The sequence below is a fragment of the Myotis davidii genome, unplaced genomic scaffold (genome assembly GCF_000327345.1).
Source record: "Myotis davidii unplaced genomic scaffold, ASM32734v1 scaffold269, whole genome shotgun sequence".
Taxonomy (NCBI): domain Eukaryota; kingdom Metazoa; phylum Chordata; class Mammalia; order Chiroptera; family Vespertilionidae; genus Myotis; species Myotis davidii.
Window position 1 is genome coordinate 2580378 of NW_006383008.1, and position 14164 is coordinate 2594541.

At 39.3% G+C, this 14164-nt stretch overlaps 1 protein-coding gene across 1 annotated transcript; it reads right to left on the reverse strand.

The window, feature by feature from the left end:
* Positions 1-8673: 8673 nt before the first annotated feature.
* Positions 8674-9230, reverse strand: LOC102772659 (40S ribosomal protein SA-like). Its single transcript, XM_006778275.1, has one exon. The coding sequence runs from the start codon at positions 9154-9156 to the stop codon at positions 8674-8676; it is 483 nt and encodes a 160-aa protein (XP_006778338.1). The 5' UTR covers positions 9157-9230.
* Between the last annotated feature and the right edge of the window lie 4934 nt (positions 9231-14164).

A 14164-nucleotide genomic window follows, 5' to 3' on the forward strand; every position in this document is an offset into this window, starting at 1 on the left:
CAGAATGCAACAATGCAGCTGGAGGACTGATAACCTTAGCAACGCTCAGAGATGACACCCTCTGTATGAATTACCCATGTCCTAGTGGGTAACCCATATATGGATGCTTCTCTGTGCAGCTCCGAGGGAAGGGAAATTGGACAAGCAGAAGGAGGAGCAGGAGAACAAAGCCTGAGCAGAGGCTGTGCAGTGACTGCAGTTGGAAGATTGATGCATTTAATGTTAGGAGGGATGCAAGAAATTCATCTGGTGCAGTAGAGGAACTGTGATTCTTGAGATAATACGAAAGGATACTTTAAAGAAACACTGTATTAATACCACTGAATCCCAGGGGCAAATGTGGCCACTTTCTTCATTTTCTTGGTAATAGAGGTTGTTTGGGGAAAATGTAAAAAACAATTTTTCTATTAACTTTAATATGCTATAGAAAATCTATAAAAAATAATGAGTATGTATGTTAAACAATAGTGTTTGCATAAGAGCATAGACTTATGAATTTTACAGCTAATTCATGATATTGTAGACGATGCCTTAATTTCAAGGAGGGTTGATTGCACTTTATTGGAGCACTTGAAAAATTTTTTCTGCACATTATTCAAATTATACAGTTTAGCATATTCAATTAAGTAGGCTTTATTGATTTCTAAGTTTCTTTAAATCAGTGATGCACGGTTTCATCTTTATTTTTATATTAACCATATTTCCAATTAGCTTATAGACCCCTGTAAATTCCTGATAATGTGATAAACTCATTTAAAATCCTGAAGGTACATTAAACTAAATCTTCATCATGACTGACAAGCTACAAGCTGTAATTTTGTCTGACAATGATATTTTAAAAGTTGCCTGAAAATAAACTAATTATATTTCCCTCAAATATATTGAAATGGTCATTAATTTGTGCACTTGATTTTTTTCTCATCATTCATAATTATCCTGTCAAGGTGGTAAATACACAAGCTACAATTCTTTCCACATATAATGAGCCTTTACGTTTGTAATATTTGCATTGGAAAGTGGCAAACTCCCATTAGAAATATTTGTGGAACTTGCATCTCATTTAAAAGTTCTGTAAGTTTAAAATGTGCTTAGCCATAAATATATGATCATTATGAGACATTCTACGTAGAAATGCAAATGGTCTATAAATTCCTTCTCTTTTTCTGTGCTAATGTGTGTGCTGCTATAAAAATGGCAAGTATATACTTCATCAATTTTTATCTAATTTGCATCTCTCTGCATTTAACATTGGTAGCACATTGGATGTCCACAAGGGTACCTGGCTCATTGGATTAATACATCATCATATTTAGATTCCAAACTGCGCAATTCAAACGTATATCCTAACATTTTATAGCCAAGTTGTTTCTTAGACCTAGAGGCATAGAAAAAATTATATTTTTAAATTCATAAACAACTTTACATATTTCAAAACCTTTTATTATTAATATACCTAATCTTTATTTCTCACCTGCTCTGTGAAAATATGAATAAGACATGAATCCTACAATTAAATTTGCATATAGAAGAAAGAAATGTGCCCCCAGGTTTTTCTTAATTTTCTTCATATGTTGACCAATGATTTTCCTCTCTAGTCTCATGAAAATTATTTTTGAAAGTTTTCTTTTTGTCTAATGGTGGCCAACAATATGATAGCCTCTGTGGTAGATTACAGTGACTACAGAATTTTTTTAGTTTGTCCCATCATCGGGTGGAATCTATTCTCCCACCCAATGAATTTCAGTTGGCCTTAGGGTCTTCATTTGGCCAACTCAATATTCCAGAAGTGACAGTTGAACGTGTTATGGAGGTTAGATTTCAAGAAACATTGCAGTTTCTACATTTGCTGTTTTCGGACATTGTGTTAAGATTGTCATGTAGGAAATCCAACTTGGCTTACAGGAGAACAGGAGGATGTGCGGAAGAAAACTGAAGTGTGCGAGCTTTGAGCATGTCCTGCCAGAGTGAGTGAGGCCACCCTGCCCATCCAGTGGGAAGGGGAGCCATCAGATAACTGCAGCTGCATAGTGATCTTAGGTGGATTCAGAACAACTAGCCACCTGAGCTCAGATCTAGTCATTATCCTATAAAATATCTAGCTAATAAGTGGTTGTTTTAATCTACCAAGTTTTGAGGAGGCCTGATCATTACCAATGGATGACTGAAGCTGGCACACCCACTTGTGCGTAAGTGGATTCATCAGTTTCCACGGCCACCACAAATCAGGGTTTGTTCCGAGTCCCTCGGTTTCAGACTTATCATCCTGCCAGCTGTTTCTTCTCCACACGTGAAGACTGCCTCTAGATCAGGTGTAGGCATTATCGCTCTGCCTTGCTCATAAAGAAAAACCTGAAAATGAATGACCTCCTCAAACTTTTGTATATCCCACTAAACTTCATAAAGAAAAGTATTGGAACCTTAAGAAAAGAGACCTTAGGCAAAGAGCAGTAACTACACAGTATGTGTGCAACAAATTCCTCTCGGGAACTCGGCGCTGGCATCACCAATTTATCCTGGTGTTTGTCCCAGGGAACCATGACGTACCTTAAGAATCTTTTACTCAGCCTCCCAGGTGAGCATTGCCAACTGATCTAAACTGGCATGTGAAACGCCAGCCCCTCCTTACGTGCAGCCATTCCCAGCAGCATGGCCTCTGCTGCCCTGGGCTTTTCTAAATTCTTAGGACAATGCTCTATCCTGTGGGGTAGGAAGGGATGTAACCTGGAAAGGGCAACATAAATGATCTTGTTTATACCAAACTATCACATTGTTGGCCTTTTAACTCTTATTTTAAGATAGCATTGCATTTAATGCAAATCTTCCATTTTATAGTGTTCCTAATTTTATTTTTCCTTCAAATTGTTTCAGGAAAAATGATCTCTCTTTTTATTTTTCTATTAATCCTTGATTTTGTTAAACCAAGAATTGACTAATAAGTCCTTAACTAATGTAACATATTGAGACTATCACACATCAGACAAATGTTTATAATATTCCTCTGAAATTTTCAATTTAGTCTTTAAATTTTTTTATTTTTATTTCATTCCTTTGAAAATATAGCAAAACTTATAAAAATAATCTTCTAACTAAATAAAATGTACTAATTCTGTGAACAAAGCTGAATATCATATACTAGAGGCTCAGTGCACAGATTCATGCACCAGTGGGGTCCCTTGGCCTGGCCTGCAGCTCTCTGACATCTCCCAAGGGGTCCTGGATTACAAGAGGTGTGCAGGCCAGGACTAAGGACCCTGCTGGTGCATGATTGGGGCTGGGGAGGGGCCATGAGAGGGCTCCAGGGCATGTCTGGCCCGTCTCGCCCAGTCCCGATAAGCTGGACCCCAGCAGCAAGCTAACCTATAGGTTGGATCTTCTGCCCCTTGGTGGTCAGTGTATGTCATAGCTACCAGTTGAATGGTAGAACAGTCACTTAGGCTTTTATATATATAGACTAGTGGCCTGGTGCACAAAATTCTTGCACATTAAAAGGGGATTAATTAGAGGAAATATTTTAATATTGCTATTTGCCCTTTCTCTATAATAGAAGTGTCCCAGGCCTACAGCTTTCTTAGCAAAGGTAGATCTGTACCGCAAGTGAACTCTATCCATTGTTCTTATGCATCTAAGACAACACACTTTTGAAATGTCATAGTGCTTCTCTTTTCCTACCTCTTGAAGACACAACCACCAGCACTGGAGCACATGACTAGCAGAGTGCAAGACCACAGAACACTTCATTGCTATCTCATTGCTTACATACCATCTCTATGTGCTTACATAGGCCTGTGTTTCAAAGAATTCCAAAATGCTAATCATATTTCTAGTTTTGATTTCCATAGATATAATATCTACTCTTGTCTTATCGCAGGTTTTTCTTATGTTATCATGCTTAAAGGTAACAATGAATGAAATTACAAAAAAATCGACCCACAATGACATTAAAATTTTTAAATAGCTCTTTCAATATTTAATAGACAAAGTAGGTAGAGAAATAAGCTATAGAATATCAAATGATGCCATTAACTAATAAGCTGATTAGCATCAACTGAATAATGCTCATTACCATTTAGTTAACACATATAAAACCTGACACTACAAAGATTTATTAATGTATATTATTTTCATGCTTTTTATTTTATTAATTTCTGCACTTTATTTTCTTTAGCCACTTTTTCACATTTACACTGATGTATATTCTCTAAACTCCTAATTTCAATAATGTTTAATTTAAAAATAGAATTTACATATTAATGGTGGAATTATAAATTGATATAACTACCTTGAAAAATAATTCCCAATATTGAATAACATGTGGTAGGACTCAGCACTTTGCTCAATACTCTAGAGAAACTCACATGTGCACAGTACAACATGTATAAGGATGTTTATTTTAATTTTGTTTGAAATAGGGAAAAATGAGAAAAATGCCCAAATATACATCAAAAGGAAAATTACTATAAGTACTATCTAATAATAGACAAACATGTAATTGACTGTACCCTCGCTACACCTCCCATTGGCTAATCAGCGTGGTATGCAAATTAACTCCCAACAAAGATGGTGGCTAATTTGCATACTGCAGACAGGGCAGGACAGTGTGATCCACCTGCCCCGTCGCCTGCCCCACCGCCTGCCAGGCCTGCCGTCCACATGCGCTGCCTGGCAGGCGGCGGATCACGATCTGCCGTGGCCTGGTCCACCCTGCCACACGCCGGGCCTGCAGTCTGTGTGTGCGGCCCAGCGGGCGGCAGGGCGGGAAGCAGCGGATCACGATCCACCTGCCCCATGACCCTCCCCACCCCGCTGCTCACCGGGCCTGCAGTCCATGTGCGTGGCCTGGTGGCTGGATGGGCTTGCAGTCCGTGTGCGTGGCCTGGCGGCTGGCAGGGCGTGGCGCAGCAGTTCACATTCCGCCCACCCCACGCCCCTCCCCATCCCGCTGTCCGCCAGGCTGATCCCAATCCGCCTGCCCCGTCCCACTGCCCGCCGGGCCTGCTGTGTGCGGTGGGCAGCGGGGCGGGGTGGTGCAGCAGAGGGCCTGCCATCTGTGACCCAGCGCGGGATCCGGCCTAAGCCAGCAGGTGGTTATTGCCCGAGGGGTCCCAGACTGTGTGAGGGCACAGGTCCAGCTGAGGGACACCCCCCACCCCCCGCCCTCACCAGTGCACAAACTTTTGTGCACCGGGCCTCTAGTATTATATATTAGTCATCAATTAGAATGCCACATAGCAGTAAAAATTATTGAGTCAAATCTTTATGTATAGTTTATAGACATGGACAAGGACTAAACAAAATTTTAAGTGAAAAATGTGAGTTGCATAAAGATGTATAGTATGATATGTTGCTACAAGGTTCATAAATATATCTTTATAATTGTATATAGATATATATATAGTATGCATAGACTAGTAAATACATATGCACTTTACATAATATAATGTGTGTGCATGTTTGTAGTGTTTTTTGTGTGTATATACACCCATATAATAAAACTATAAAGCATGCTTTGAGATGATACAGGCAAAGTTTAGGATGGTTGATACTTTTAAAAAATGTGCTTTTATTTTTCTGAGAGGAAGAGAGAGGGAGATAGAAACATCAGTGATGAGAGAGAATAATCAATTGGCTGCCTTCTGCATGAACCTTACTGGGGACTGAGCCCTCAACCCGGGCATGTACCATGCGTCCTGACTGGGAATCAAACCATGATCTCCTGGCTCATAGGTCAATGCACAATCACAGAGCCACACCAGCCAGGCAGGATGGTTGTCACTTTTAAGTAAGGAAGAAAAGAAAAGGGATTGGAGACACCAGCAGAACTGATTTAATATGTATCTCTAATGTATTCTTATTATTTTGAATGATCCAAGTTTAAGTTACAAAAATTTTATAAACTAAATTAAAGGTAGGAACAGGGCCTTTGTTATGTTATTCTCTCTATATTTATTTAGGCTTAAAATATTTCATAATTTAAAAAATAAACAAGGCATCACTGAGCACACCCTGTCTTTTCATATTCTCCTTGTATTCTAACAACCTGCTTGTGTGCCCTGTTATTGCCTCCATGGCTTCCAAGATGGACTGAAAACCCTCCATTAGGAACAATGCCAAAGAAGGTTTGTATCCTAAAATGAGGTTACAAATATTTGGAGAAACAAAATTAAAAATTTCTTTCTTAGCAGGCATAATTTACATTGCCTGACGACTAAATGTTGTTCCTTGGACAACAAGCAGAAACAATAAAAAAGACATCACAATCATAACAGAACTGAGACATGAAAATATTGTTGAGTCAGTCACATTTCGCATACAGTTGTTGGGGCAAGAATGGTTTTAAATATTATCTTCCCTTGTGGATTTGTAGAATGGCTGCAAACACCTGTATAAAAAGTAAAATTCAGTCTTTCTTTCAGAAATGTTTGTATATTTTAATAAGGTCTACCAGGGGTGGGCAAACTTTTTGTCTCGAGGGCCACAATGGGTACTTAAACTGGACCGGAGGGCCGGAACAAAAGCATGGATGGAGTGTTTGTGTGAACTAATATAAATTCAAAGTAAACATCATTACATAAAAGGGTATGGTCTTTTTTTTTCAATAGTTTTATTCATTTCAAACTGGCCGGATCCGGCCTGCGGGCCATAGTTTGCCCACGGCTGGTCTAGACATAATAACATCTATAAGTATAACATCCGATTACAAACAAACAAACAAAAAACTAGACACTTTTCTTCGAGACACTGGAAGGACTCTATAAATGGGTCTCACAGTGGAATGCGGAAAAATGCAAGCTGAAGCCACTGTGAGAAGTGCACTAACAGTTCCCTAACAATAGGAAATATTTGGGAAATGTGAAGCCTATGGAATAGAAATGTGGTGTCAAAGACTATGTAACCCTTTCTCTTTTCTTGTCTCCACTCTTGAATAGTGCTTCCTCACCCAGCCTGGGAGCTGCAGGGTGAAGACTGTTTTCCATATAAAGAGAAAACTTCTGCTTCAAACCAGTCAGTATTCCTCTGGGTATCACTTTTTATTTCTCTTGCTTTTGGCTTTACAGTTTGCCTTTCAGAGAATTTTAATGTTTTCCGGCAATACCTTTAGTTGTGTTCCTTTGGAATTGTTTTAAAAATATACACAAAACAAACAAACAAACAAACAAACCCAAACACCTCCCCGCCCCCCTTTTTGTCTCCTGCCTAGGACTTCTTAGAGCTTTGAGATTGTAAATAAAAGATAGTAGCTATTCAGAAACACAACTTTAAATAAACTTTGAGTCCTAAGGGAATTATGTTTTTGGGGGGGTTTGTTTGTTTTTTATGCACAATAAAAAGAAATTCTTTTTCAATTTCATGCCTTGAAATATGTGTAATTGAGATGTGCAAACACATATTTCGCTGAGAAAATACTTTAATATGTATTTTCTTATAAATGTTTGGGTAATAGCTTAAGTTTCATTTTTAAACACTGGAAATTCAGCATGAGCATAAGCATAGGAGGAAAAAACATGGAGTAGTTAAATGGTATCTTTAATTTGCTCATTTTGGTGTAGAGTATCAAAGATAGCCTATTTGATTCTTCTGTGTTCTGGTAAAAGGCTGTGCTGCATTCCTTGAAATATGTTTTAGAATCTTTTAGTATTTTTCTTTTCTCAGTATAAGGAATATATTTCTACAATGAAACAATTCTATATTTTTGTCTATAATGGAACAATTCTATATCTTTGACGTGACATTATGACTTGCCACTTTGTAATGCTGTACCCTATTCAAAATGTTAGGGTAAGAACAACTATTACTAAATTACTTTTCACCTGAGCAGATGGTAGAAACCACCATCACTCTAGGTCTTTGGTGTAATCACGAATGGGACGACACCTTTAAGTTTCAGCGTCTTCCAGATTTTGGCACTGCATGTGTTTTTCCTCCTAACTGCGTCCTTAGGAGCACTGGCTCCCATGGACTATCATAGAGCAGCTGAATTTAAGTGAAAACTGCTTTCCGAGGAAAAGACATGTGGTATGTACCGGCCTCCAGCTACGAGGTCATGTAGATAATCTGAAGACTGGAGAGCATAAAATATGCATACGCACATTTTTACAGTAACTTCTATTGTGTTGCCTATGAAATATTCTATTGCACATGCTAACAATATTTCCCTAAAAGTCAATTCTCTGATTTGATTAAATACTTTTAGCATTCGTTCTGTAACTAACACCTATTAAGCAATTTCTATATGTCAGGCACTGCATGATCACATTTAATTATAAAACCCTTATATAATTATAATTTTCATTCTTGATTCATTTTATAGGTGAGTATTGATGAGGAAACAGACCGAAGAGGTTAAGTACCTGGCCTAAAGTCCCAAATCTACATTCTCAGTGCAGGCGGCCTGACTCCATGATCTGTACTCTCTTTTTTTTTCTTTTTCTTTTTAGAAACTGTTTATTTTCCATCAACCTTATTTCTGTTCCGTTAAGAATTTGTGGAAGAACAGCTTAGGACCACTCAGTGGTTGTTCCTACCCATTCAGTAGCCTGAGCAGTGGGGGCTGCAGACCAGTCTTTAGTGGCAGGCTGAGCACTCCAGTCTTCAGTAGGAAACTGCTGAATGGGTACAGAGGGCACCTGCATGGCTTCAGACCAGTCTGTAACCTCAGGCTGAGCAGCAATGAACTCAGGAGAAGTCCACATAGCGCAGCGGAGAGTCTGTGTTACACAGAGCGTTGGTGGGCAGGTGTAAGGTAAGTGTCTCTGTGAGAGGCTGGTGGTCAGCCCTGGGATCAGTAACCACCAGAAGTCTTGACTCCCGGAAGGCTGCCTGGATCTGGTTGGTGAAGGTTCCAGGAGTGAAGCGGCCGGCAATGGGAGTGGCTCTAGTGGAAGCAGCAAACTTCAGCACAGCCCGCTGGCCAGTATTCCTGGACGATATGACACTGACGTCGGCTGGGTTTTCGATGGCAACAATGGCCCGAGCTGCCAGCAGCAGCTTCTCCCAGGGTCTCTTCAGATTGATGATGTAGATGCCATCACTTTTCCTTTTGTAGATGTACTGTTCCATTTGGAAGTCAAGGTTGGTGCCTCCTAAGTGGGTTCCTGCTGCAAGGAACTTGAGGACATCCTCCTCCTTCATTTGCAGGACATCAAGGGCTCCGGACATTGTGAAAAGTTTCCCTTTAAGTTACGTGGGAACCGAGAACAACGCCGTATGGAGCCCTCCCTGGGTAGCGCGGAAAAGCCATGATCTGTACTCTTAACTACGTTGAGAAACTGGGTGAAGTAAGTGAATTGACAACAATCAAAATTGCAATCAGGGTATATATTAATAGTTTTTAGATTATGATGCCTGAGAGTTGCTTACATGAAATTGAGCGTGATTAGTAATTAAGACATTAATTTGCCTTCTGTGTGTCAGTACTATCTACCTGGAAACTGTCTCTATTTTTTTATTTCTTTTGTTATACCAAGCATTTAGTCCTCCTTGAAAATGTAAGCCTTTTGTTTTTCCTATTATCAACAGTTTTACACACAGGTGACTCCATTTTGAAGTACACAGGAAGCTCGAGTGGCATCTTAAATATAACCATCTGGTAAATGATTTTCTGGAACCCATTTATAGAATCAATTTAGAGCTGTACACACTATAATTTTGAAGAGTTTTCATTCCTGGGAAATGATGATTTTATTTTGGATATGTATGCATGAAATGCTGCATGATTGTATGGTTCTATTAGTAAATGTAGTGCTTACATCTTGCCAACATTTATCCCAAATAAAGATGCCTATGAGTTCAGCGTTTCTTATTATTCAATATATATTTATTATGATTATTACAATTGATTTTATTAATGCAGTAGCATTCTATTTTTACATAATTTTTGAAACATAGCCAGAAAAGTTAACTTTAAAATATAAGTGACAAAATGCACCAATCATTTTAAGTGCTTCATTTACTAGAGCAATACACATTTACAGAGACTCTTTTTGTATGAGGGAGGAGAAGGCATTTGATGCCTTGTGCATAATTAGAGTGAGGAAAATTAGCTCAGGCAAATGTAGAAAATTGACTTATTATTCTCACATCTTGTTTTTCAAGACTTTCATATTGCTCTGTCTAAAGGCAATCACAGATCACATGTGGATTGTTGGCATGGGCCGTCACATTATAAGGCTCCTTTCGCATCTGCTCCATGATAAAGCTTAGCTCTTCTCTTCTAATCCCAAAGAACTAATTTTCATATCAGAAAAGTTCAGATAATACAACTTACTGATGCTTTAATGAATTATCTTTTCCTATAGCTTGTATGGTAGCTCTGCCTTTTAACACAGGACTCTTGAAATGGGAATACAAGAACGAATATCTAAATGTGCTAAGATAGAGAACCTGGCTAGAGAATGCTGTCTCCGAGTCCTTCATTCTTCGCCGACCCCGTCCACACCTTTGGGAACCCCTGGACCTGCTGGGGCTGGACCCCGACAGCATAATAGTTCATCTAGGGGATAGACTATAATTTATTTAAGTAATCTCCTATAGTTAGACATTGAAAGTATTTAATTAATTTGTTTGTTTGTTTTTACTGATTTGGAAAATTCTGTAATAAACAACATATCAATACACACACACAAAAATGTGCTAAGATAAAAAGTGTGTCATAAACATTTTGGCTATAGGTGTTCATATAATACTAGTGGCCCAGTGCACGAATTCATGCACCTTGAAAGGAAATTAAGTAGAAGAAATATTTTAATATCCATATTCGCCCTTTTTCTATAATAGAAGTGTCAACCAAATTCATGATCAACAATGACAGATCAAAACACAAGCGTGCAATTGGCACCAGCGATAGCTTAATATGTATCATGCATGTGCAAGTCAACTTAGCCTTTTATATACATAGAATAAACTTGCTTAATTAGACCTGCTTTCTGATTTAGCTAAACTTTTTCCAGCCCAGTGAAGGACCCCAACTTCTCTTTCAGGTAATTGTTATCAACACAGCAGTAAATATCAACATGAAGCAGATTGTTATTGTAGATCACACAGGGAGAACAAAGAGTAAAATATTTAACTGCAGCAGTTTTTTACTATATTCTGCGCAGTGAGAAAACCTGAAGTTATTTTCAAGGTCCACCATTTCTTACTTCTTTTCAGTCGGATCAAGTTTCTAAGCTTTCTAAATCTCTTTTTTTCTGGCTAATGAAATAGGATTCCACCAAGTCTCTTATCTACCTACTATATTACAGGATCATATTTATCCTGTAATGAGAATACCAGATGATCAAGAGCTTTGAGGGCCCAATCAAGCAGGGTTGGAGCATGGATTGTTGAAGCTAGTGAGACACTTGGTTTAGGCACTAAATTTAGAGGCACACCCAGAAACTCAGTAATGAAGATAAAAAACATTTCAATGTGACATTAAAAAAACATTAATGCAAAGACATCCATGATAAAATATTCAAACTTTTAAATAAAAACAAGATCAATATTACTGAATTTGTCTTTTGCCTCAGGCTCCCATAGCTCTGGTGTCAGACACTCATTACATAGATTTAATATTCCTGCAATGTAAATATCTAAGTACTCATTAAAAACCCAAAATAAAACATTGAAATCGAGTTAACCTTTTTTCTCAAGCGTTTGTATATTTAAGAACAATTTAAAACATTGTTGTTCCTATCAGATCAAAATGGCAGATTAAGCACAGGCATTCACCTCCCAAGGTGACTATCCACATTGAATTGGAAAAGATGAATGAGAATATAATAGTGTACTAGTAAGAAGAATGTCAGAGGACAGTGCTTCTCTGCAAGAAGAAGGCTAGTAAAAATGTGTGACAAGTATTAAAATAGGGCGGAGAAAGCAAGGTATGAGGGTGCTTTAGGGTATCCCAAACTAGAAATTGGATACAGAGTAGCCTGGGGTGAGAAGAGGGCTCAAGCCAGATATATACAGAACATCTTTAGCTGTTTTCCAACCCAACTATGCTCACCCTACCCTTACATATGTGCATAGCAAAAGGGAGCTGGACATTTATTCCAGGACCTGAAATCCCAGGGCACTTCTCCAAAGAAACTGATTCCAGTTTACATGATTAGGCTTCTAAATTCTGGCATGTGCGGGGCCCAAAGTCTGATGGACTCTTCTGCTGAGAAATGGAAAGCTATTCTTCAACTACCTTTCATTGATTGAGGGGCTGGATTCTGAGGCCAGAGTGCCTGAGGTTCAATGGGCTTAGGGAGTAAAAATACACTTAAAATTGTAAAAGGTTCTAAATGTTAAGTACTCCATTAACTCAGCTATTGTTATTGTTATAAATTCCCACCCAGGAAGATGTCTAAATGAAATAGCCTGAATTGCACAACCATATAGAAAGTACACCGACTTTCTACAATAGGGTTTAGCAAACTTCTTCTGTAAGGAATCAAATGGCAAATATTTTTGGCTTTGTGTATTATAAGGTTTCTGTTGCAATGAACTAATTTTGTCTATGGCATAAAAGAAGCCACAGGCAATACATAAATGAATGGGCATGGTTTTGACTGAATATATTTTTATTACAAAAACAGACAATGAGTTAGGTTTAGCCCTTGGGTTATAATTTGATAATGCCTTGTGTATGATAAATGACTGGACTTTTAAATATAAGAGTAAGCTCTGGCTGGCATGGATCAATAGTTAAAGTGTTCACCTGCTGGAAGCTACCCATTGTCTACACTATCAGGAAAGTGTAAACAAGGAACCCAGAAGGCTGATGGACCTTGAGCTTTGGCAAGGGCCAGAGCTATGCACCAACTGTCTAGTCGAGACAATGGTGGCTCAAGCAATTTCCTGACCTAATAGTCTCAAAGTAAATCTTTACTAATATTTACTGACCTTTAAGATTGTCTGCTACCGGAATTGCTTGCCTGACTAAGGGCAATATGTGTATCTAAAATTGAATAAAAGGCTGTCAGGGCCTGGGCACCAGTGAAGCCCTCCCACTAGAGTTGGGCTCTCCACCTGGGCCCCTGTTTCCAAATTCATATTTCTTATTTAGTCTCCTCATTTGTGCATGGCCCTTCTCCAGATCCTGAACCCAAGCCATGCAGGCCATGGCTGTCACATCTTTCACATTCACCCTCACACTGAAGGGTCAAGGGTTCAATTCCCCATCAAGAGCATGTACCTGGGTTGCAGGTTTGACCCCTGGCCCAGGCTAGGGCATGTGCAGGAGGCAACCAATCAATATATCTCTCTTACATCAATGTTTCTCTCTCTCTCCCCCTCTAGCCTTCCCTTCCACTCTCTCTCAGAAAAGCAATGGAAAAATATCCTCAGGTGAGGCTTAACAAATATATTCATACATATATACATACATGTAGGGACCGGGTCTAGGTCAAGCCTCGGGCTGACCTATGGCAGGGCCACAAACAAGTCCCAGCCTGGAGGGCAGAGCTCTCCCAGTATAATTAAGCCAGACCTTGTAGCCCTCCCCCCACCCCCCAATTAATTCCTTCCTAAGTAGCTAATGGGCTGTAGGAGGTGCAGCAAGTGTTGCCCAAATAAGAACATCTGTATGCATGTTCATCTACCCTTGTTTTAATCAGACTATAAAATAAAGCATCGGCTTGCAGGTTGGGTCTTTTATGTCCTCATCCAGGCATGGGAGATCCACCGAGACCCAGCTGTATTCTCTTGTCTGTCTTTTCTTCAATCCTTCACCACCCCTCCTCAGATTCACCCTTGGCTGTGCTGGCGCGGCATACATACATACATACATGCTATACATACATACATACAAGCGCAAAACAAAAGGTCCCTGGATCTGTGGGATGTGAAAGATACTGTGGAGAATCGCCCAGACACACCTCCTTCCATAAAAGGTGTGTGGCCTCGGGTGCTGGGAGGGTTGTGGGCTGATGTACTTTAGCTGCCAGCCCCTTCAGTGATTGCCTCAGCTGCAGAGTATCTTACTAAAAGTCACATCTTTTCCTGGGGATGACTCATGTGGATGTGAGGGTATATATCTGACCATCTGTGTCCATCTGGAAACATTCTAAACAATCATTCTAGTTTCAGAGTTTTCTGTAGGGTGACTGGAGCGGGTCTTTGAGCCTGCACTTCATTCAGATCTACTTTTTCCTCTGCTCAAGCCTGCTTTCTTCCCATTTCTTCTGCTAGTATTGAT